At 37.7% G+C, this 25,909-nt stretch overlaps 1 protein-coding gene across 1 annotated transcript in view; it reads left to right on the top strand.

Annotated features, from left to right (window-relative positions):
- Nucleotides 1-25,909, top strand: part of LOC112610869 (putative uncharacterized protein encoded by LINC00467 homolog) — a 63,370-nt gene that overhangs the window by 3,250 nt on the left and 34,211 nt on the right. Inside the window, exons 2-4 of the mRNA XM_025364440.1 lie at nt 5,942-6,023; nt 6,157-6,306; nt 11,199-11,266. Of these exons, the coding sequence (XP_025220225.1) occupies nt 5,966-6,023; nt 6,157-6,306; nt 11,199-11,266 (276 nt within the window). The 5' untranslated portion in view covers nt 5,942-5,965. The remainder of the gene's footprint in view (nt 1-5,941; nt 6,024-6,156; nt 6,307-11,198; nt 11,267-25,909) is intronic.

Here is a 25,909-nt window from a genome sequence, read left to right as displayed (position 1 = left end):
ATTTTTTTTTTTTTTTTTTTTTGAGACGGAGTCTCACTCTGTCACCCAGGCTGGAGTGCAGTGGCGCGATCTCTGCTCACTGCAAGCTCCGCCTCCCGGGTTCATGCCATTCTCCCGCCTCAGCCTCCGAGTAGCTGGGACAACAGGCGCCCACCACCGCGCCCGGCTAGTTTTTTTGTATTTTTAGTAGAGACAGGGTTTCACCATGTTAGCCAGGATGGTCTCGATCTCCTGACCTCGTGATCCACCCGCCTCGGCCTCCCAAAGTGCTGGGATTACAGGCTTGAGCCACCGCGCCCGGCCTAAATATATTTTTTAAAAAGAAACAAAAAACATACATGCTCTAAGAGCACTCCCAACCCAAAAGACATTAAAAAGGATGAGGCAATACACAAACACCTCTGTATTTATAAATTTGATAATGTGAGAGAAAGGGGCACTATCAAAATTACGAAAACTCACCCAGGACAAAATAGGTAAATGAAATAGTCCTATAACTATTAAAGAAATAGAATTTGTGAGAAAAACAAACAAAACAACAGCAACAACGAAAAATAAACCCTGGCAAGAAGACTCTTGCCAGGAAGAAAAAAAAAAAAGAATAATAATAATTTAAAAAAGCTCTAGGCCCAGATAATTTCACCGGGTAATTTCACCAAACATTCAAGGACGAAAAAATACCAGTTCTGTTACAAACTCTTTGGATTGTAGAAAAAGAAGAAACACTTAACTCATTTTATGAAGGCGGCATTTTCTGGATACCAAAACCAGATAAAGACAACACAAAAAACAAATCTAAAAGTTAAAATCCCCCATGAACAAAGATACAACTTCCTCAAAAAATATTAGCAAATTGAATCAGCAGTATACTAGAAAAATAATACATTGTGACCAAGTCTCATGCCAGGAATTCAACATTTGAACATCAATCCATAAGAAAAACTACATGATCCTATTAATAGATGCAGAAAAAACACTTAAGAAAATTCAGCATTCATTCATGATTCTTAAAACTCAGCAAACAAGTAATGGAAGAGAACCTAATAAAAGGCATCGACAAAACCCATAGGTATTGTTATACTTAATGATGAAAGACTGAAAGCTTTCTACCCTCCAAGATTGGGAACCAGGCAAGGATGTTTCTTCCACTACTATTTAATATTTACTGGAAATCCTAGCAATTATAGTAAGTCAAGAAAAGCATTCTGATTGGAAAAGAAGAAATACAATTATATTTGCAGATGACAGTTATATAGTAAATCTCAAGAAGTTATTTAAAAAGCTGGTAGAGCTAACAAGTAAATTTAGCAGGTTGCAGGATACAAGCTTAACATACATAATCCTATTTCTACACTAACAGTGAACCGTTGGAAACTGACCCACTCTCCTCCCTCACAAATGAAATACTTAGGTAGAAATCTAACAAAGTGTGTGTGGGATTTGGAAAGTGACCCACCCTCCTCCCTCACAAATGAAATACTTTGGTAGAAATCTAACAAAATATGTGTGGGATTTGTGTGCTAAAAACTACAAATTGCTGATGAAAGAAGACCCATAGTGTTCATGGATTGGAAAATTCAGTCTAGTTAAAATGTCAGTTCTCCCTAAATAGATCTATGAATTTGATTACAAAGTCCAAGCAATATTTTTTAGGCATAAATTACTTGATGATAAAGTTGATAAGGAAAGGTAAAGGAACTAAATTAGCAAAAGACTTTTTAGAATGAAGAGCAGAGCTGAAGTAAAATCCTAAAATTCTTTTTTGTTTGTTTGTTTTTTGAGACGGAGTCTCACTCTGTCCCCCAGACTGGAGTGCAGTGGCGGGATCTGGGCTCACTGCAAGCTCCGCCTACCGGGTATACACCATTCTCCTTCCTCAGCCTCCCCAGTAGCTGGGACTACAGGTGCCTGCCACCATGCCTGGCTAATTTTTTGTACTTTTAGTAGAGACGGGATTTCACCATATTAGCCAGGATGGTCTTGATCTCCTGATCTCGTGACCACGCCTGGCTAATTTTTCGTACTTTTAGTAGAGACAGGGTTTCACCATATTAGCCAGGATGGTCTTGATCTCCTGACCTCATGATCCGCCTGCCTCAGCCTCCCAAAATGCTGGGATTACAGGAGTGAGCCACCGCGCCCAGGCTAAAACCTAAAATTCTTTAGGAAAACATAGGAGAAAATGTTTGTGACATTGGGTTAGGCAAAGAATTATTAGGTAACAACAAAAGCACTATCTATAAAGAAAAAGATCAATTGAATTTAATCAAAAAATATTTTACTATATAAAGGGTACTGTAAAGAGAATGAAAGACAAACCATGTTAGGAGAAGATATTTGCAAATCACATACTTGACCAAAGACTTTTATATCCAGAATATATAAAGAATTTCCAAAACCTAACAAGAAACCAAATAACCCAATTTAAAAAATAGGCAAAAAGTTGTACACTTCGCCAAAGATGATATACAGCTAGCAAATAAGCACATGAAAATACGTTCAACATCACTGATCATTAGGGAAATGCAAATTAAAGCCAAGAGATAGTATTAAACAGTTACCAGAATGGATAGAATTAAAAAATAATACCAAGTCCTGACAAGGATATGGAGCAACTAGGACATTCACACATTACTACAGCCACTTTGGTGAACAGTTGTGCAGTTTCTTAGGAAGTTAAGCATACACTTACTGTGTAACTCTCCAGTTCCACTTTTGTGTGTTTATCCCAGGGAAATAAAAACTTATGCTAACACAAAAATCTGTAAATGAATGTTTATAGTAGCATTATTTATAATTGCCCAAAATGTCCTAAATTAAGGTTGGTTCAACATGTGAAAATTAATCAGTGGAATCTACCATATTAGCAGACTAAACAAGAAGAACTACATAAACTAAATGTCCCTAAGTGAGTGAATGTGGATAAACACAGTGTGGTACATCTTCACAATGGAATAGGACTGGATAAAAAGGAACAAACATTGATATATGCAGTAGCTTCGATGAATCTCAAGTATGTTATATTAAGCGAAGGAAACCAATATAAAATGGTTAAATACTTACGATTTCATTTATATGACATGCTGGAAAAGGTAAGACTAAACAGACAGTGAACAGATAGATGAGTAGTTGCCCAGAGTTAAAGGTGGGGAGAGGGTCTAACTGCCAGGGAGTAGCACGAGGAAATTCTTTGGATGTTGGAATTGTTCTGTATCCTGTTAATGGTGGTTACAAGTATCTATGCATGTGTTAGAACTCTTAATACTGTACATACATGTGAATTTTACTGTATATAAATTTGAAAGTAAATTTTACTGAAAATTTTTTTAAGAAAAAAACCAATAGTCTAGAATCTCATTTTAAAAACTCACCCCTGACCTCAGTAATTCCTCCAACTGCTATGCTGTTTGTCTGCTTTCATGTTAAAATATAGTTTATTGTCCTTATTTCCTCACTTCCCAATTCACTTTTTTAAAAAAACCTTTAAAAACATTTAGCAACATAATATGTGCACGTGATTAAAAGATCAAATTGTATGTAAGAGTTGATAATGAAAAGCAACAGTCTCCATCCCACCTGCTTTCTCCTCGTTCTGGATCCACATCCCCATAGACAAACACTTTAAACATTTTTTATGTTTAGTTATTTTGGTGATTATTTCTACATTTCTAAATAGTATGCCCATACTGTTTTTTCTCAAATTTATTTATTGTCCTCTGAGTTTCTGCTGTGATAGATGAGGACTCAATTATGACAGCCTCTGCTGCTGGCTGCTTTCTCTACAGATTTCATAAAGTGTTTTTATTTTCTCTTTTGTTTTCTCTTGTAAACTTAAGCAATTAAGCAATATATTTAAACACATATTTCTTGTTCTATCAATATATTTAAACATATTTCTTGTTCTATCACTATCACAAGTTTTAGCACTCTTGATTTCGTAGGATGATACTGGCACTCCCTGCTATCTTTTCTTTTCCTTCTCCATCTTTCATGTCCTGACAGCTCTACCTTTACATTTATAGCATTATAATTGGATAAATTAACTTTTGTTCTATAACTGTTATGAACACTTCAGTGTTTTCCTCTGTAAATTGGATTCACATGTTAAAAACCAATGAAAATAGTTGGACTCGATGGCTCACACCTGTAATCCCAACACTTTGGGAGACTTAGGAAGGAGGATCGCTTGAGCCCTGGAGTTTAGGGCTGTCATAAGTTATGATTGCACCACTGCATTTCAGCTCGGGCAGCAAAGCAACACCCTGTCTAAATAAATAAATAAGGTAAAAAAAATAAAATGAAAAAATAAAAAACTCAAAATAACATTTTATTGTGACTTTATACATATTATTCATTGCAAGTCTCAGGAATGTGCTTAGGTTGTATTTCTCTTAAAGTTCATGGTTTTAAGGGAAATGTTGCTAGTATTAATTCTTGACAACTTTGTTAGAACCCATTGATATTTTGTTCTTATTTGGAACTATTGCTCTTGAGTACTTTGAACAGCTTTATCCTGAGATTTTTTTTTCCTTCAAACTCCTGCAGTTTTCTACACTTTTATACCCCTCACCTTTTACTTTCTTTGTTTATTGCTTAACCGTCATTTTAATATGACTAGGAAGGAAGTCTGGCATCTTGGATGAGAATTCCCACTTACTCTTTGTGTGCTTTAAAGGAGGAGATTTATTTACTTTTACATTTTTGTCAAAATAACATTTACTCATCATTTTAAAAACCAAAAAGTACTACAGTACTCCGTCTAATTTGCATCTTCCTTCAATTCTTTTAGCTCTTTTTCTAGATCTACTTATATATGTTAAAGTAATATATTTATAGTAATGTTTCCTAATTTAGACATTATCCACCTTAGACATTATTCTTTGACTTTCAGTTATGAAAGATGAGTATTTAGTACCCCATTTGTGCTGTTTCTTTTTGTGGTATCATTCAGCCTTGTGGCTTGAAATATTGTGCTGAAGATTCCCAGACATACTACTGTGAGTGCTTTTTCTCTATTCAAATGATCTTTGTCAACATGAAGTAAATAACATATTTACTTAGTCTATAGGCATCTACTAAATTGTTATTTAGGTATGCCTTGAAACTTTCTGGGCCGGGTGCGATGGCTCATGCCTGTAATCCCAGCACTTTGGGAGGCCAAGGTGGACAGATTGTTTGAGGTCAGGAGTTCAAGACTAACATGGCCAACATGGTGAAATCCTGTCTCTACTAAAAATACAAAAAAAATGAGCCAGGCGTGGTGGCGGGTGCTTGTAATCCCAGCTACTCAGGAGGTTGAGGCACGAGAATCACTTGAACCCAGGAGGCAGAGGTTGCAGTGAGCCGAGATTGCGCCACTGCACTCCAGCCTGGTTGACAGAGTGAGACTCTGTCTCAAAAAGAAAAAAAACTTCCGATTTTCTATTCTGTATTTTAGTGGAATATTATTCCAGACGTATTCCTTCTTTAGTGTTGGCATATCTCAGTTAATGGTATTGTTTTCTACCGAATTGATCACGCCAAAATTCTAGAAGTTATCCCTTATTTCTTTCTTTCCTTTATAGCCAGTCCACCAGCAATTCCTGGTCATTCTGATTCTTGAATTCAGCCTCTTTTTTCTGTCTCTATTACTACTACTCTAGTCCATTTGTTCTCAATAGAATTGTGGTTCTCAACAGTGGTTGCCCCCCAAGGGACAGTTGTTAATGTCTGGAGCCATTTTAGGTCATCACACATAAAGGTGCTATTGGCATCTAGTGGGTAGAGGCCAGAAATTGTGGCTCGATAGCCTAAAATCCAAAGGAAAGCCCTTCACAACCAAGAATAATCCAGCCCAAAATGTTAGTGCTGAGGTTGTTACCATTTTCATTTTCTTTGTCCCCAGAAATATCATTTTGCATTTTAAATTCTCTAATAATATGTCAATATTTTGGTTTTATAGACATGGCAGGGAGGTTTAATAGACATGGATAAGAAGTCCGCTCACAGAAATCCTGAAGATGCCAAGGCTGGCAAATATGAAGGTAGGAGTTTATGCTTGCTTGAAGGCCTTTTGGGTAATTTAAGGTACATTTTATAAATTAATGCATATGTTTCTCTCTCATATGTTGCTAATATTTGGGAGAATAATTGTGTTCCATTTTATATCTCTCTAAGGTAAACACAAACGAAAGAAAAAAAGAAAGCAAAACCAAAACCAGCACCGATCCCGACATAGATCAGTGACATCTTTTTCTTCAGATGATCGTGTGTTTCCTTTTTCTTCATCATCATCTTCAGGAAGCCAGACAGATTCGAGTACTGAAGGTATGTTTATCATCCTGTTAAAGTTTCATATTTATAAGTTAGGTGATTTAGGAAAAAAGTACTAAACATGTGTTATAATTTTTGTTTATTCAACTAATATTTATTGAGCATACTCAGTATGTGCCAGATGTAATGTAAACATGCCATGGTCCCTTCAGACAAGGAACTTTTATTAAGCAATATTGGGAATGATAGTAAGAAGAGTTAAAAAGAAAAAAAAAAAAGAAAATATAGTAGACAATAAAACAAGCAAATAGTTCATTACAGTGCAGGTGAGTGCTATTACTTCACATGCATATGTCATGGGGGCAAGGAAAGGCTTTGGAGAGGAAATGATTAAACTTGAGTGGTGGAGGATGAATAGGCATTTTCAGGCAAAGGCAAGGAAGTAGAATTAGGAAATATTTAGTATAGGCTAAAGGAATTGCATGTGGTAACCACTATTAACATTTGGAGTCCTAATTCAAGTAATATGTCCCAGCTGCAAAGGGAACTGGAAAAGCAAGATTGGCTTTTTTAGCATTGATGGTGAAAGGCATGTGGACGAATATTCACTAAACATAGGAAGCGGAATCAGATACTAGGCAACCAAAATATAACAAATGTTCTCCACACTCAACCCTAGACAAGATCACTTTAAATTACTCCTTTGTCTCACCTACCTTTACTCTCTCAATGTTTGTAAGTTGTGTTGTAATTAGTTTTTCTATTGGCTAATTTGGTATTAATAAGTAACCTACTTGTAACTCTGCTTGTTCCATCAACTGTAGTTAATTATTTTATTCTCTCTTACGTAAGTTAAATATATTGGTATCTCTATCCTTTCCTCCATTTTTTTCTCCCCATTGTATTCTTTTAGTTTTTCAGCAGTTAATATCTACAACAAAAATTGTCTTTTTTTGGTCCATAGATTCACTTTAAATCTTTAAGACCAATAATCAGCATTTAAATCACTATCATTATATAAATAGTGTTACTACAGTGCCAAGTTACAGGCAAGAATTACATTTCCATTTCATGGATCTAATATTATGATTGCTAGGATTCTCAAAGGAGAGTGTTTTTCTAGTCACAGCATCAAGTACATCATTTATATTCTATCAGTTGGTTAAAACCGTGCTGTATCTTAGTTTTGCTTTGTATTCGAACCATGACTTTCTTATAGTTTTTTTTTCTTTTTCTTTTTTTTTTTTTGAGATGGAGTCTCGCTCTGTCACCCAGGCTGGAGTGCAGTGGCACAATCTCGGCTCACTGCAAGCTCCGCCTCCTGGGTTCATGCCATTCTTCTGCCTCAGCCTCCCAAGTAGCTGGGACTACAGGCGCCCGCCACCTCACCTGGCTAGTTTTTTGTATTTTTTAGTAGAGATGGGGTTTTACCGTGTTAGCCAGGATGGTCTCGATCTGACCTCGTGATCCGCCCGTCTCGGCCTCCCAAAGTGCTGGGGTTACAGGCGTGAGCCACCGCGCCCAGCCATAGTTTTTGTTTTTCTTAGAGTTTCTAGTTCTCCTTCTTGTTTTTTATTGTTGACAAAAAGATCATATAACTGCCATAATGAAAAGATTTTCCATCCTTTTAATTATACTATTCCTTAGAGTTCATTTCTTTTCTCTGGAGATATTCTTGCCTGCCTAGTGTAATCTAGACCATTTTCTACCCTCAAGACCTGCTATTTCTCTGTTATCCTAGGATCTCCACTCACTGGTCTTCTGGGTTGGATCCATTGTTTTCTTAGATTCATATCTTCCCCTCTCTTAGTGTTCTGCCTGTTGGAGAACACTGTCAAATAACTTTTTACAAAATGTTGTCTGGGAAGTAAATTTTCTGAGTCTTGGCATATCTCAAAATGTCGTTATTCTACCCTACCATTAATTGATAATTTCAAAATGATTCTTCCCAATCCCAGTTTCCAGAAGCAGGCATTTCAAACTCTTTTAGCAGTCTGTTTTGATATCTATCTCTGATAGATATGGTTCCATAACTTGTTTATGTAATCATTTCTACATTTTTCAGTTTTAGGCTCTATGGATGATTAGAATTTAGCTACTTTTGTTTTAAACCACTGTTTCCCCTGCATTTACTTTCTTCCTCCCATCCTCCTAAATAGGATTTCTTTATTGTAACTTTGATAATTTAATAGTTTAATTGTTATGGCTATGTAGATGCTATGCTGTTCACAGCTGAACCATATAATGGTTCCTTTCTAGCACAACTTTTTTATTCCTTACAGTTAATAATAATTATTATTTTATTTTATTTTATTTTATTTTATTTTTTTGAGATGGAGTCTCTCTCTGTTGCCCAGGCTGATGTGCATTGGTGCGATCTTGGCTCACTGCAACCTCCGCCTCCCAGGTTCAAGCGATTCTCCTGCCTCAGCCTCCTGAGTAGCTGGGATTACAGGCGTGTGCCACCATGCCTGGCTAATTTTTTCTATTTTTAGTAGAGACAGGGTCTCACCATGTTAGCCAGGATGGTCTCGATCTCCTGACTTCATGATCTGCTCGCCTCGGCCTCCCAAAATGCTGGGATTACAGGCATGAGCCACCGCACCCAGTCAATAAAATTTGTTTAGTTTTCTGTGTTTGTGATGTGTTGTAGTAGTATAAATCACTTTTGAAAAGGTTCAGACACATCAGGTATTCAGTTAATTTCATTTCGGGATTCTCTCCTAGATCCATTTAACATACTCCATTTGGACTTACTGTTCTCAAGACCTGTTAAGCAACTGTGATATTAAGTTCTTTTGTCTTCATTCTGGATATATCCTTTACCTCTCTTTTGGGTTTGGTCACCCATTTTCTGGATCATATTGTTTCTTCCTCTTTTATTTTCCCCTTATTTTACTGGAGAACCTATAACTTCCAGGAAAAAGATGAGCAGCTAATTCCTATTCAGTTTGTAGTTGTGGGTTTACACTATTAAATAAATTTCTTTTATTGACTTCTGCTTCCAGTAACACAGACCCTCTGTAGAAAACCCAGGAGGGATAGGAATGAATCAGAGGTAAATTGAGCCTTACTGGAATTATAATCTCATCTCTGCATCCCTAGTTGGGTTTAGATCATCATCCATCATTCTGTTTGCCTGGTGGAGGATAAATAATCTTGAGAGATGGATAACATCATCTAGAATCTCTAGAATTTTTTAATACAGCATACATAACTTTTAATAAAAAATTATTAGATATGCCTACATGACTGAAAAACAAGAGAAAAAAATAGTAACAGCCCTACAGGTAATACAGATGTTGAGTTAGCTGGCAATGAAGTTTAAACAGTTGTGATTAATGTATTTAAGAAAATAGAGATTTATCAACTGTAAGAAAGAATCAGGTATAAATTCTGGAATAAAAATTCATTATCTAGGCGTGGTGGCGGGCGCCTGTAGTCCCAGCTACTCGGGAGGCTGAGGCAGGAGAATGGTGTGAACCCGGGAGGCGGAGCTTGCAGTGAGCCGAGATTGCGCCACTGCACTCCAGCCTGGGGCACAGAGCCAGACTCTGTCTCAAAAAAAAAAAAAAAATCATTATCTAAAATTAGCAATTTAGATAGATTTTTCAGTAGATTAGACACACACAAAGAATTAGTAAACTGGAAGTCACATCAGGAGGGAAAAAAAAGAAAAGATACAGAAGAAAATGTTAGAGACATGTGAGACACAGTAATGAGATCTAACATTGTAATTGGAATTGAAGAAGGAAAGAAAAGCAAATGCCTAAAAGTTTCCCCAAACAGATGAAAGACATCAACTAAAGATTCAAGGAACTGACAACCCCAAGCTGGATAATACAAAAATCACATCGGTAATCTTTGCTTCTAGTCAGGAAAATGGTTGTCTTTTGTAGAATGGAGTAGTTAATATGGTGGCAAACTAACATTCTCCTTTTCTATGTCCTTTTTCTTTTTCTTTTTTTGTATTTTTAAATTTTGAGACAGAGTCTTGCTCTGTTGCCCAGGCTGGAGTGCAGTGGCACAATCTCAGCTTACTGCAGCCTCCGCCTCCCAGGTTCAAGTGATTCTCCTGCCTCAGCCTCTTGAGTAGCTGAGATTACAAGTGCCCACCACCATGCGTGGCTAATTTTTGTATTTTTAGTAAAAATGAGGTTTCACCATGTTCCCCAGGCTGGTATCAAACTCCTGACCTCAAGTGATCCTCTTGCCTCAGCCTCCCAAAATGTTGGAATTACAGATGACATGAACCACCACACCCGTCCTCCTTTTCCGTGTTCTTATTAAAATAATTCATTTATATTTTCCAGTAGACTGCTTAATAGTTACATTCACATAGTTTCTGCTAATAACACCTTATATTCCCTAGATTCACTGGAGGTTGCATTCTAGTGGACCTAGGAGAGCATTGTCTTTTGGATGGGTTCCTAAATGCCATGTATTTATACTGGGATACAACTATAATTAAACTTTTTTCTTTTTTCTTCTTTTTTTTAGAGACAATGCCTCATTCTGTCACCAAGCTGGAGTGCAGTGGCATGATCTTGGCTCACTGCAACCTTGACCTGCTGGGCTCAAGCGATCCTCCCACCTCAGCCTGTTGAGTAGCTGGGACTACAGGTGCACTCCACATGTCTGGCTAATTTTTGTATTTTTGGTAGGGACAAGGTTTTGCCATGTTGCCCAGGCTGGTCTCAAACTCCTGAGCTCAAGTGATCTGCCTGCCTCAGCCTCTCAAAATGCTGGAATTACAGATGTGCACCACCATGCCTGGCAAATTAAACAATTTTATCTGCTATTTGTATCTTGTAAGATTCTTCCAACAAACATAGTAAAGTTGATTAAAATATCAATCTTAATTATTTTAATCCTTCAAATTCTTTAATCAATAAAATAATTTTTAATGTTAGAACTGAAACTTCCAAATCTTTTTAAACTTTTAGATGCTACCCAGGGAAAAATTAAGAAGAAGAGAAGAGAGAAAACAAATAAGTGGAGGGGAAAAAGAAAGGTTAGTAATTGTGAGTAATATAAGAATAAGATTTGGCTATTAGAGGATATTGTACTTATTAATTAAGAAACAATCTATAAGGAATTTGAAGAGATACAAATCAAGGATTGGTTAACATGATAGTTAACATGGTGGTGCTAAGCTTATAGTGTCCTTTGCTGCTTTTCAAATACTTCTCAGAAAACTATGCAGACAGGTAAAACCTTATAATTCTTTAGATTCTTTTTAATTTTGGTGTTAACATAGTTATAAAATAGCCTATGTGCTTTGAAATAAACGCAAGTAATATGGACATAAATTAAATGAAAGGTAAAATAGCTACACTCCTTTCTCTTTATTTAATTTCTTATGGTTATCACTCTTAAGTATTTGCTGTACAACCTTAGATTATTCCTCTGTGCACATGGAAATAAAATTGATGTGAATAAATGTGTATAGTTTTATGTACTATATAATACATATGTAATTTTATGTTGACAAAAATGGACTATCAATTTGCTTCTCTAAATTTAATTTAGTTCATATAAGTTTATGAACTATTTGTAACATATATAAAACTTAGACGTTTAATAATAAAAAGAGCATCATGAACCTATTTAACTAGAACATTACCAATATGATTATCTCCCAGTATTTTTCTTCCTTCTTCTGTTCACTTGCTTTCCCATTAAAAGTAATATCCTAAATTTTGTGTTGCTCCTTCTCATGCCTTTTGAAAATAATTTTATTACAAATGGATGTATCTTGAAATATTTTGTTTAGCTTATTTGGTTTGGGGTTTTATAAGAATAATACATTTTCTGCAGTTTTCTCTGGCTACTTTTTCACACAATATTTTGTTTTTATGGTTTATTCATATTTTTGTGTAACTGTAGTTCATTAATTTTCTCTGCCATATAATACTCTATTGGGTGAATAAAGCACAATTTATTTATTGTCCTGTGGATGGACATTTACAATGTTTCTAATTTTTTTCCTTGTATTTAAAAAAATATTTTGTGAGTAATAGGTGAGTGTATTTATGGGATACATGAGATATTTTGATACAGGCATGCAATGCATAATAATCCTATCTGGGTAATTGGGATATCCATCACCTCAAGCTTTTATTCTTTCTTTGTGTTACAAACAATTCACTTACACTTTTTTAGTTATTTTATTTTATTTTTTATTTTTATTTATTTTTATTTTTTGAGACAGAGTCTTGTCCTGTTGCCCAGGCTGGAGTGCAATGACGCGATCTTGGCTCACTGCAACCTCCGCCTCCTGGATTCAAGCAGTTCTGCCACAACCTCCCAAGCAGCTGGGACTACACGCATGTGCCACCACACCTGGCTAATTTTTTGCATTTTTAGTAGAGACAGGGTTTCACTATGTTGGCCAGGCTGGTCTCAAAGTCCTGACCTCGAGTGATCTGCCCACCTCAGCCTCCCAAAGTGCTGGGATTATAGGCGTGAGCCACCGTGCCCAGCCTCTTTTAGTTATTTTAAAATGTACAATAAATTATTGTTGACTGTAGTCACCCTGTTGTGCTATAAAATATGAAATCTTATACATTCCAGCTATATTTTTATACTCATTAATCATCCTCCCTTCCCCACCTCCAACTACCCTTCTAAGCTTCTGGTAATGATCATTCTGCTATCACCATGAGTTTAGTTCCCACAAATAGGTGACAACATGTGAATTTTGTCTTTCTGTGCCTGACTTTTGTCACTTAACATAATGACCTCCATTTCCATCCCTTGTTGCAAATGACAGGATCTCATTCTTTTTTTTGGCTGAATAGTGCTCCATTGTGTATTTGTACCACATTCATCTGTTGATGGACGTTTAGATTGCTTCTAGATCTTGGCTATTATGAATAATGCTGCAGAGTGATTATAAAAATACACCAGAGTGCAGGTATCTCTTTGACATACTGATTTCTTTTCTTTTGGGTCTATACCTAGGAATGAGATTATTGGATCTTATGATAGCTCTTTTCTTAGTTTTTTGAGGAACTTCCAAACTGTTCTCCATAGTGGTTATATTAATTTACATTCCTGCCAACAGTGTATGAAGGTTCCCCTTTCTCAACATCCTTCTCAGCATTTGTTATTGCCTGTCTTTTGGATAAAACCGATTTTACCTAGGGTTGGATGATATCTCATTATAGTTTTGATTTGCATTTCTTTGATAATCAGTGATGTTGAGCACCTTTTCATATGCCTGTTTGCCATTTGTATGTCTTCTTTCGGGAAATGCCTATTCAGACCTTTTGCCCATTTTAAAATAGGATTCTTAGATTTTTTCTTATAGAGTTGTTTGAGCTCCTTTTATATTCAAGGATTATTAATCCCTTGTCAGAAGGATAGTTTGAAGGAATTTTCTCCTATTCTGTGGGTTGTCTTTTCACTTTGCTGATTGTTTCCTTTGCTGTGCAGAAGCTTTTTAACTTAATATGATCCCGTTTGTACATTTGTGTTTCAGTTGCCTGTGCTTATGGGGTATTACTCAAGAAATTGTTGACCAGTCCAATGTCCTGGAGAGTTTCTCCTAATGTTTTCTTGTAATAGTTTTATAATTTGAGGTCATAAATTTAAGTCTTTAATCCATTTTGATTTGATTTTTGTATCTGGCAACAGATGGAGGTCTAGTTTCGTTCTTCTACATCTGGATATCCAGTTTTCCCAGCACCATTTATAGAAGAGAATGTCTTTTCCTCAATATAGGCTTTTGTTACCTTTGTCGAAAATGAGTTCACAGTAGATGTATGGGTTTGTTTCTGGGTTCTCTATTCTGTTCCATTGGTTTGTGTGTGTGTTTTTATGCCAGTACCATGCTGTTTGGGTTACTGTAGCTTTGTAGTATAATTTGAAATCAGGTAATGTGATTCTTCCAGTTTTGTTCTTTTTGCTTGGAATAGCTTTGGCTATTCTGGGTCTTTTCTGGTTCTATATAAATTTTGGGATTTTTTTTCCCATTTCCATGAAGAATGTCACTGGTATTTTTATAGGGATTGCATTGAATCTGTAGACTGCTTTAAAGAGTATGGATATTTTAACAATATTGATTCTTCCAATCCATGAACATGGACTATCCTTCCTTTTTTGTGGTTTTTTCAATTTCATACATCAGTGTTTTTTAATTTTCATTGTAAAGATCTTTCACTGTTTTTTTTAAAATATATACTTTAAGTTCTAGGGTACATGTGCACAACGTGCAGGTTTGTTACATATGTATACATGTGCCATGTTGGTGTGCTGCACCCATTAACTCGTCGTTTACATTAGGTTTATCTCCTAATGCTGTCCCTCCCCTGTCCCACCACCCCATGACAGGCCCCAGTGTGTGATGTTCCCCACTCTGTGTCCAAGTGTTCAAATGTTCTCATTGTTCAATTCTGACCTATGAGTGAGAACATGTGGTGTTTGGTTTTCTGTCCTTGCGATAGTTTGCTGACAGTGATGGTTTCCAGCTTCATCCATGTCTCCACAAAGGACATGAACTTATCCTTTCTTATGGCTGCATAGTATTCCATGGTTTATATGTGCCACATTTTCTTAATCCAGTCTGTCATTGATGGACATTTGGGTTGGTTCCAAGTCTTTGCTATTGTGAATAGTGCCACAATGAACATATGTGTGCATATGTCTTTATATCAGCATGATTTATAACCCTTTGGGTATATCCCCAGTAATGGGATGACTGGGTCAAATGGTATTTCTAGTTCTAGATCCTTGAGGAATCACCACACTGTCTTCCACAATAGTAGAACTAGTTTACAGTCCCACTAACAGTGTAAAAGTTTTCCTTTTCCTCCACATCCTCTCCAGCACCTGTTGTTTCCTGGCTTTTTAATGGTTGTCATTCTAACTGGTGTGAGATGGTATCTCATTGTGGTTTTGATTTGCATTTCTCTGACCACCAATGATGATGAGCATTTTTTCATGTGTCTGTTGGCTGCATAAATGTCTTCTTTTGAAAAGTGTCTGTTCATATCCTTTGCCCACTTTTTGATGGGGTTGTTTGATTTTTTTCTTGTAAATTTGTTTAAATTCTTTGTAGATTCTGGATATTAGCCCTTTGTCAGATAGGTAAATTGTAAAAATTTTCTCCCCTTCTTTAGGTTGCCTGTTCACTCTGATGATAGTTTCTTTTCCTGTGTGGAAGCTCTTTAGTTTAATTAGGTCCCATTTATCAATTTTGGCTTTTGTTGCTGTTGCTTTTGGTGTTTTAGTCATGAAGTCCTTGCCCATGCCTATGTCCTGAATGGTATTGCCTAGGTTTTCTTCTAGGGTTTTTATGGTTTTAGGTCTAACATTTAAGTCTTTAATCCATCTTGAACTAATTTTTGTATAAGATGTAAGGAAGGGATCCAGTTTCAGCTTTCTACATATCGCTAGCCAGTTTTCCCAGCACCATTTATTAAATAGGGAATCCTTTCCCCATTTCTTGTTTTTGTCAGGTTTGTCAAAGATCAGATGGTTGTAGATGTGTGGTATTTCTGAGGGCTCTGTTCTGTTCCATTGGTCTATATCTCTGTTTTGGTACCAGTACCATGCTGTTTTGGTTACTGTAGCCTTGTAGTATAGTTTGAAGTCAGGTAGTGTGATGCCTCCAGCTTTGTTCTTTTGGCTTAGGATTGTCTTGGCAATGCGGGCTCTTTTTCAGTTCCATATGAGCTTTAAAGTAGTTTTTTCCAATTCTGTGAAGAAAGGCATTGGTAGCTTGATGGGGATGGCATTGAATCTGTAAATTACCTTAGGCAGTATAACCATTTTCATGATATTGATTCTTCCTATCCATGAGTGTGGAATGTTCTTCCATTTTGTGTCCTCTTTTATTTTGTTTTTATTTTGTTTGTAGTTCTCCTTGAAGAGGTCCTTCACATCCCTTGTAAATTGGATTCCTAGGTATTTTATTCTCTTTGAAGCAATCGTGAATGGGAGTTCACTCATGATTTGACTCTTTGTCTGTTATTGGTGTATAGGAATACTTGTGATTTTTGCACATTGATTTTGTATCCTGAGGCTTTGCTGAAGTTGCTTATCAGCTTAAGGAGATTTTGGGCTGAGACAATGGGGTTTTCTAAATATACAATCATGTCCTCTGCAAACAGGGACAATTTGACTTCCTCTTTTCCTAATTGAATACCCTTTATTTCTTTCTCCTGCCTTGATTTTCCTGGCCAGAACTTCCAACACTATGTTGAATAGGAGTGGTGAGAGAGGGCATCCCTGTCTTGTACCAGTTTTCAAAGGGAATGCTTCCAGTTTTTGTCCATCCAGTGTGATATTGGCTGTGGGTTTGTCATAAATAGCTCTTCTTATTTTGAGATACGTCCCATCGATACCTAGTTTTTTGAGAGTTTTTAGCCTGAAGGGCAGTTGAATTTTGTCAAAGGCCTTTTCTGCATCTATTGAGATAATCAAGTGTTTTTTGTCTTTGGCTCTGTTTATATGCTGGGTTACGTTTATTGATTTGTGTATGTTGAACCAGCCTTGCATCCCAGGGATGATGCCAACTTGATTGTGGTGGATAAGCTCTTTGATGTGCTGCTGCATTCGGTTTGCCAGTATTTTATTGAAGATTTTTGCATCGATGTTCATTAGGGATATTGCTCTAAAATTCCCTTTTTTGTTGTTGTCTCTGCCAGGCTTTGGTATCAGGATGATGCTGGCCTCATAAAATGAGTTAGGGAGGATTCCCTCTTTTTCTATTGATTGGAATAGTTTCAGAAGGAATGGTACCAGCTCCTCTCTGTACCTCTGATAGAATTTGGGTGTGAATCCTTCTGGTCCTGGATTTTTTTTGGTTGGTAGGCTATTAATTATTGCCTCAATTTCAGAGCCTGTTAATTGGTCTATTCAGGAATTCAACTTCTTCCTGGTTTAGTCTTGGGAGGGTGTATGTATCCAGGAATTTATCCCTTTCTTCTAGATTTTCTAGTTTATCTGCATAAAGGTGTTTATAGTGTTCTCTGATGGTAGTTTGTATTTCTGTGGGATTGGTGGTGATATCCCCTTTATCATTTTTTATTGCATCTATTTGATTCTTCCTCTCCTTTTTTCTTTAGTAGTCTTGCTAGTGGTCTGTCAATTTTGTTGATCATTTCAAAAAACCAGCTCCTGGATTCATTGATTTTTTGAAGGGTTTTTTGTGTCTCTATCTCCTTCAGTTCTGCTCTGATCTTGGTTATTTCTTCCCTTCTGCTAGCTTTTGAATGTATTTGCTCTTGCTTCTCTAGTTCTTTTAATTGTGATGTTAAGGTGTCAATTTTAGATCTTTCCTGCTTTCTCTTGTGGGCATTTAGTGCTATAAATTTCCCTCTACACACTGCTTTAAATGTGTCTCAGAGATTCTGGTATGTTGTGTCTTTGTTCTCATTGGTTTCAGGGAACATCTTTATTTCTGCTTTCTTTTTGTTATGTACCCAGTAGTCATTCAGGAGCAGGTTGTTCAGTTTCCATGTAGTTGAGCAGTTTTGAGTGAGTTTCTTAATCCTGAGTTCTAATTTGATTGCACTGTTGTCTGAGAGACAGTTTGTTATAATTTCTGTTCTTTTACATTTGCTGAGGAGTGCTTTACTTCCAACTATGTGGTCAGTTTTGGAAAAAGTGCAATGTGGTGCTGAGAAGAATGTATATTCTGTTGATTTGGGGTGGAGAGTTCTGTAGATGTCTATTAGGTCTGCTTGGTGCAGAGCTGAGTTCAATTCCTGAATATCCTTGTTAACTTTCTGTCTCGTTGATCTGTCTAATGTTGACAGTGGAGTGTTAAAGTCTCCCATTATTATTGTGTAGGAGTCTAAGTCTCTTTGTAGGTCTCTGAGGACTTGCTTTATGAATCTGGGTGCTCCTGTATTGGGTGCATATATATTTAGGATAGTTAGCTCTTCTTATTGAATTGATCCCTTTACCATTATGTAATGGCCTTCTTTGTCTCTTTTGATCTTTGTTGGCTTAAAGTCTGTTTTATCCGAGACTAGTATTGCAACCCCTGCTTTTTTTTGTTTTCCATTTGCTTGGTAGATCTTCCTCCATCCCTTTGTTTTGAGCCTATGTGTGCCTCTGCATATGAGATGGGTCTCCTGAATACAGCACACTGATGAGTCTTGACTCTATCCGGTTTGCCAGTCTGTGTCTTTTAATTGGGGCATTTAGCCCATTTACATTTAAGGTTAATATTGTTATATGTGAATTTGATCCTGTCGTTATGATGTTAGCTGATTATTTTGCTTGTTAGTTGATGCAGTTTCTTTGTAGCATCGATGGTCTTTGCATTTGGCTTGTTTTTGCCATGGCTGGTACCAGTTGTTCCTTTCCGTGTTTGGTGGTTCCTTCAGGAGCTCTTGTAAGGCAGGCCTGGTGATGACAAAATCTCTCAGCATTTGTTTTTCTGTAAAGGATTTTGTTTCTCCTTCACTTATGAAGCTTAGTTTGGCTGGATACGAAATTCTGGGTTGAAAATTCTTTCCTTTAAGAATGTTGAATATTGGCCCTCACTCTCTTCTGGCTTGTAGAGTTTCTGCCGAGAGATCTGCTGTTAGTGTGATGGACTTCCCTTTGTGGGTAACCTGACCTTTCTCTCTGGCTGCCCTTAACATTTTTTCCTTCATTTCAACTTTGGTGAATCTGACAGTTGTATGTCTTGGAGTTGCTCTTCTCAGGGAGTATCTTTGTGGCGTTCTCTGTATTTCCTGAATTTGAATGTCAGCCTGCCTTGCTAGGTTGGGGAAGTTCTCCTGGATAATATCCTGAAGAAAGTTTTCCAACTTGGTTCCATTCTCCCTGTCACTTTCAGGTACACCAATCAGACGTAGATTTGGTCTTTTCACATAGTCGCATGTTTCTTGGAGGCTTTGTTTGTTTCTTTTTACTCTTTTTTGTATAAACTTTTCTTCTCGCTTCATTTTATTCGATCTTCAACCACTGATACCCTTTCTGCCACTTGATCGAATCAGCTACTAAAACTTGTGCATGCGTCACGTAGTTCTCGTGCCATGGTTTTCAGCTCCATCAGGTCATTTAAGGTCTTCTCTACACTGTTTATTCTAGTTAGCCATTCGTCTAATCTTTTTTCAAAGTTTTTAGCTTCTTTGCGATGGGTTTAAACGTCCTTCTTTAGCTTGGAGAAGTTTGTTATTACCAGTCGTCTGAAGCCTTCTTCTGTCAACTTGTCAAAGTCATTCTCCATCCAGCTTTGTTCTGTTGCTGGTGAGGAGCTGCATTGCTTTGGAGGAGAAGTGGCACTCTGATTTTTAGAATGTTTAGCTTTTCTGCCCTGGTTTCTCCCCATCTTTGTGATTTTATCTACCTTTGGTCTTTGATGATGGTGAGGTACAGATGGGGTTTTGGTGTGGGTGTCCTTTCTGTTTTTTTAATTTTCCTTCTGACAGTCAGGACCCTCAGCTGCAGGTCTGTTGGAGTTTGCTGAAGGTCCACTCCAGACCCTGTTTGCCTGGGTATCACCAGTGGAGGCTGCAAAACAGCAAATATTGCAAAATGGCAAATGTTGCTGCCTGATCCTTCCTCTGGAAGTTTTGTCTCAGAGGGGCACCTGGCTGTATGAGGTGTCAGTCGGCCCCTACTGGGAGGTGTCTCCCAGTTAGGCTACTCGGGGGTCAGGGACCCATTTGAGGAGGCAGTCTATCCATTCTCAGATCTCAAACTCTGTGCTGGGAGAACCACTACTCTCTTCAGAGTTGCCAGACAGGGATGTTTAAGTCTGCAGAAGTTTCTGCTGCCTTTTGTTTAGCTATGCCCTGCCCCCAGAGGTGGAGTCTACAGAGGCAGGCAGGCCTCCTTGAGCTGTGGTGTGCTCCACCCAGTTCGAGCTTCCCAGTTGCTTTGTTTACCTACTCAGGCCTCAGCAGTGGCAGACGCCCCTCACTCAGCCTTCCTGCTGCCTTCCACCTTCCAGTTTGATCTTAGACTGCTGTGCTGGCAGTGAGTGAGGCTCCGTAGGCATGGGACCCTCTGAACCAGGCACAGGATATAATCTCCTGGTGTGCCATTTGCTAAGACCGTTGGAAAAGTGCAGTGTTAGGGTGGGAGTGTCCCGATTTTCCAGGTACTGTTTGTCACGGCTTCCCTTGGCTAGGAAAGGGAATTCCCCAACCCCTTGCGCTTCCTGGGTGAGGCAGTGCCCTACCCTGCTTTGGCTCACACTCTGTGGGCTGCACCCACTGTCCGACAAGCCCCAGTGAGGTGAACCCAGTACCTCAGTTGGAAATGCAGAAATCACCTGTATTCTGTGTCGCTCATGCTGGCAGCTGTAGACTGGAGCTGTTCCTATTTGGTCATCTTGGAACCTCTTCCTATTTTATTTACTTATTTATTTTTTTGAGATGGAGTCTTGCCCTGTTGCCCAGGCTGGAGTGCAATGGCATGATCTTGGCTCACTGCAACCTCCGCTTCCTTGGTTCAAATGATTCTCCTACCTCAGCCTGCCAAGTAGCTGGGATTACAGGCGCCCACCAGCATGCCCAGCTAATTTTTGTATTTTTAGTAGAGATAGGGTTTCACCACGTTGACCAGGCTGACCTCAAACTCCTGACCTTGTGATCCACCTGCCTCGGCCTCCCAAAGTGCTGGGATTACAGGCATGAGCCACTACGCCCAGCCAAGATCTTTCACTTGTTTGAATAAGTTAATTCCTCAGTATTTTATTTGTGGCTGTTGTAAATGGGACTATTTGATTTCTCTTTCAGATTGTTTGTTGTTGGCATATAGAAATGCTACTGATTTTTGTGTACTGATTTTGTATTTTGCAACTTCATTGAATTTGTTTATCAGTTCTAATAGTTTTTTGGTGGAGTCTTTAGGTTTTTCCAGATACAAAATCATAGCATCTGCAAACAAGGATAATTTGACTTCTTTCTTTCCAATTTGGATGCCCTTTATATCTTTCTCTTGTCTGATTGCTCTAGCTAGGACTTCCAGTAGTAGGCTGAATAACAATGGTGAAAGTGGGCATCCTTGTTATGTTCCATATCTTAGAGGAAAGGAGTTCAGTGTTTCCCCCTTCAATGCAGTGCTAACTATGGGTCTGTCATATATGGCTTTTATTGTGTTTAGGTATGTACTTTCTATATTCAGTTCTTTGAGGATTGAAGGGATGCTGAATTTTATCAAATGATTTTTCAGCATCAATTGAAATGATCATATGGTTTTTGTCCTTCATTCTGTTGATATATCACATTGATTGGTTCGCGTATCTTGAACCGTCCTTGTATCCCTGGGATAAATCCCACTTAGTCATGATGAATGATCTTACATGTTGAATTCAGTTTGCTAATATTTTGTCGAGGATTTTTGCATCAATGTTCAGGGATATCGACTTGTAGATTTCTATTTTGAGGTGTCTTTGTCTGGTTTTGGTATCAGGGTAATACTGACCTTATAGAATGAATTTGGAAGTGTTCTTTCCTCCTCTATTTTTTGAAACAGTTTGAGTAGGATTGGTATTAGTTCTTTAAATTTTTGGTAAAATTCAACAGTGAAGCCATCAGATCCCAGGCTTACCTTTGCTTGAAGACTTTTTTGCAGCTGTGATCTCGTTGCTTGTTATTGCTCTGTTCAGATTTTGGATTTCTTCCTGGTTCAGTCTTGGTAGGTTGTATGTGTCCAGGAACTCATTTTTTCTAGGTTTTCCAATTCATTGGCACATATTTGCTTATGAACCTCCAACAATCCTTTTGTGTTGTATTGGTTGTAATGTCTCCTTTTTAGTCTCTGATTTTATTTATTTGGATCTTCTCTATTTTTCTTAGTCTGCTTAAGGATTTATCAATTTTATTTATCTTTTCAAAAACGAGCTTTACATTTCATTGATCTTTTGTATTATTTTCATTTCAATTTCATTTGTTTCTACTCTGACCTTTACTATTTCTTTGTTTCTACTAATTGTAGGTTTGGTTTGCTCTTGCTTTTCTAGTTCTTTAAGATGCATAGATGGGTTGTTTATTTGAATTTTTTCTACTTTTCCTATACAAGCACTTATACCTATAAACTCTCCTCTTAGTACTGCTTCTGTTGTATCCCATAGGATTTGGTATGTTGTGTTTCCATTATCATTTCTTTCAAGAAGTTTTTAAATTTTCTTCTCAAGTTCTTCATTGACCCACTAGTCATTCAGGAGGAGCATATTGTTTAATTTCCATGTGTTTGTATAGTTTCCAAAATTCCTCTTGTTACTGATTTCTAGTTTCATTCCATCATGGTCAACAAAGATGCTTGATATAATTTCTTTTTTCTTGAATTTTTAAAGGCTTGTTTTGTGGCCTAACATATAGTGTATTAACATTATTGAGAATGAACCATGTGCCGAGGAAAAGAATGTGTATTCTGTAGCCATTGAATAAAATGTTCTGTAAACATCTGTTACATCCATTTGGTCTGTAATGCAGATTAAGTCTGATTATTTTTGTTGATTTTCTGTCTGGGTGATCTGTCCAATGCTGAAAGTCGGGTGTTGAAGTCTCTACTTACTATTGTATTGGGGTCTATCTTTTCTTTAGCTCTAATAATAGTTGCTTTATGTATCTGATTTATCTGGTGTTGGGTGCATATATATTTAAAATTATTATATCTTCTTGCTAAATTGACCTCTTTATCATTATATAATGATCTTTGTCTCTTTTTGTGGTTTTTGTCTTGAAATCTATTTTGTCTGATACAAGTATAGCTACTCCTGCTCTTACTTGGTCTCCGTTGGTATGGAATTTCTTTTACATTCCTTTATTTTCAGTCTATGTGTGTTTTTATAGGTGAAGTATGTTTCTTGTAAGCAACAGATCATTGTGTCTTATTATTATTTTTTAATCCATTCAGCCACTCTGTCTTTTGACTGGGGAGGTTTAGTCCATTTACATTCAGTGTTATAAGTAAGGACTTACCCCAGACATTTTGTTATTTGTTTTTCAGTTGTTTTTGTGGCCTTTATTTCCTGCCTTCTTGTCTTTCATTTATCAAAGGTGATTTTCTCAGGTGATATTTAATTTCTTGTATATCTGTTGTAATGTTTGTTGACTTAAGGTTACCATGAGGCTTGCAAATAATATCTTATAACCCATAATTTTAAACTGATGACAATTTAACACTAAGTGCATAAACAAACTGACAAAGAAAAAACATATACAGAGTCTACAGCTTAACTTTGTTCCCTTGCTTAACTTTTTATTGTTTCTATTTTTATCTCATTATACTCTCTTATGTCTTGAAAAGTTTTTGTAGTTCATCAGTTCACCTTTTACCTTTCTACTCAAGATATAGTTTACACACCACAATTACAGTGTTATATTTGTTGTTTTTCTTTGTACTTACTGTTACCAGTGAGTTTTACACCTTTAGATGATTTCATATTGCTCATTAACACCGTTTTCCTTCAGATTGAAGAACTCTCTTTAGCATTTCATTTTGTTCAGGGCTGGCGTTGATGAAATCGCTCAGCTTTTGTTAGTCTTGAACAACGTCTTTATTTCTCCCTTATGTGTGCAGGATATTTTTGCTGGATGTACTCTTCTAGGATAAAAGTAGTTTTTTTCCTTCATCACTTTAAATATGTCATGTCACTCTCTCCTGGCCTGTAAGGTTTTCAGGGGCTCTATTGTATGTTATTTGTTTCTTTTCTTTTGCTGCTTTTAGGATTGTGTCTTTATCCTTTACCTTTGGGTGTTTATTAAATGTTTTGAGGTAGTCTTATTAATACTTGGATTAATTCTGCTTGGTGTTCTAAACCTTCTTATCCTTGAATATTAATATCTTTCTCTACTTTAGGGAAGTTTTCTGTTATTATCTCTTAGAATAAGCTAACTTTCTCTTCTCCCTTACCTTCCCTCCCCTCCCCTCCCTTCCCCTCCCCTCCCCTCCCCCCCCTTCCTTCCTTTTGACGGAGTCTTGCTCTGTTGCCAGGCTGGAGTGCAGTGGCACAATCTTGGCTCGCTGCAACCACTGCCTCCTGGGTTCAAGCAATTCTCATGCCTCACCCAACTAGCTGGGATTACAGGCACGTGCCACCATACCCAGCTCATTTTTGTATTTTTAATAGAGACAAGGTTTCACCATATTGGCCAGATGGCCTCGATCTCCTGACCTGGTAATCCACCCACTTCGGCTTCCCAAAGTGCTGGCATTACAGGTGTGAGCCGTTGCGCCCGGCCTGAATAAACTTTCTACACCATATCTCTCTACCGCCTCTTTTTTTTTTTAAAGACAGAGTCTCGCTCATGTTGCCTGGGCTGGAGTGCAATGGCTCTATCTTGGCTCACTGCAACCTCCACCTCCAGGGTTCAAGCAATTCTCCTGCCTCAGCCTCCTGAGTAGCTGGAATTACAGGCATGCGCCACCATGCGAGGCCAATTTTGTATTTTTAGTAGAGATGGAGTTTCTCCATGTTGGTCAAGCTGGTCTCAAACTCCTGACCTTAGGTGATCCATCCACCTCGGCCTCCCAAACTGCTGGGATTACAGGCGTGAGCCACCGCACCCAGCTCTCTACCTCCTCTTCAAGGCTAATAACTCTTAGATTTTCTCTTTGAAGCTGTTTTCTAGATCTTGTAGATATATTTCATTCTTTTTTATTCTTTTTTCTTTTGTCTGCTCTGTGTGTTTCAAGTAGCCTGTTTTTAAGCTCACTAATTATTTCTTCTGCTTTATCAATTGTGCTGGTAAGAGACTCGAATGCATTCTTTAGTATGTCTATTGCATTTTTTGTCTCCAGAATTTCTTCTTGATTCTTTTAAATTATTTCAATCTCTTGTTAAATTTATCTGATAGGATTCTGAATTCTTTCTCTGTATTATCTTGAGTTTCATTAAGTTTCCTCAACATAGCTATTTTGAATTGTCTAAAAGTTCAGATAACTCTGTCTTTCTCCAGGATTGGTCCCTGGTACTTTATTCAGCTTGTTTGGTGAGGTCATGTTTTCCTGGGTGATCTTGATACTTGTGGATGTTCCTGGGTGATTGGACACTGAAGAGTTAAGTATTTACTATAGTCTTTGCAGTCTGGACTTGTTTGTACCTATCCTTCTTGGGAAGGCTTTCCAGGAATTCAAAGGGACTTCGGTATGGTAATCTAATTTTTTAATCATTGCAGCCATATCTTCATTAGGGGACACCCCAAGCCCAATAACATAGACCACCATGGTGGTCTTACATAAGATCCAGAAGAATTATCTGGATTACCATGAAGATACACTTGTTCTCTTCTCTTGCTTTCTCCTAAGCAAACACAGTCTCTCTCCCTTTCTGTGCTGAGCTACCTGGAGCTGGGGTGACACAAGCATCCCTGTGGCCACCAGCATTGGGACTGTGTTGGGTCAGACCTGAAGCCAGCACAGCGCTGGGTCTTGTGCAAAGCCCATGGTAACCACTGTCTGGCTGCTGCCTATGTTTGCTGAAGGCCTTAGGGCTCTACAATCAGTAGGTGGCAAAGCCAGCTAAGCTTATGTCCTTTCCTTTGGGGTGGTAAGTTCCCTCAGCCCCACCAGGTCCAGAGATGCCATCTAGGAGCTAGGACCTGGAGTTGGAAACCTGAGGTATCTACCTGGTGCTCTATTCTACTGCAGCTGAACTGGCACCTAAGCCACAAGACTTTTCACTTTTCCCTCCCCTTTTCACAAGCAAAAGAGTCTCTTCCCATGGCCACCATCGTCC

The sequence above is a fragment of the Theropithecus gelada genome, chromosome 1 (assembly GCF_003255815.1).
Source record: "Theropithecus gelada isolate Dixy chromosome 1, Tgel_1.0, whole genome shotgun sequence".
NCBI classification, from domain to species: Eukaryota; Metazoa; Chordata; class Mammalia; order Primates; family Cercopithecidae; genus Theropithecus; species Theropithecus gelada.
Note: the sequence above shows the minus strand (reverse complement) of the source record. Positions and strands in the feature narration are given on the sequence as shown.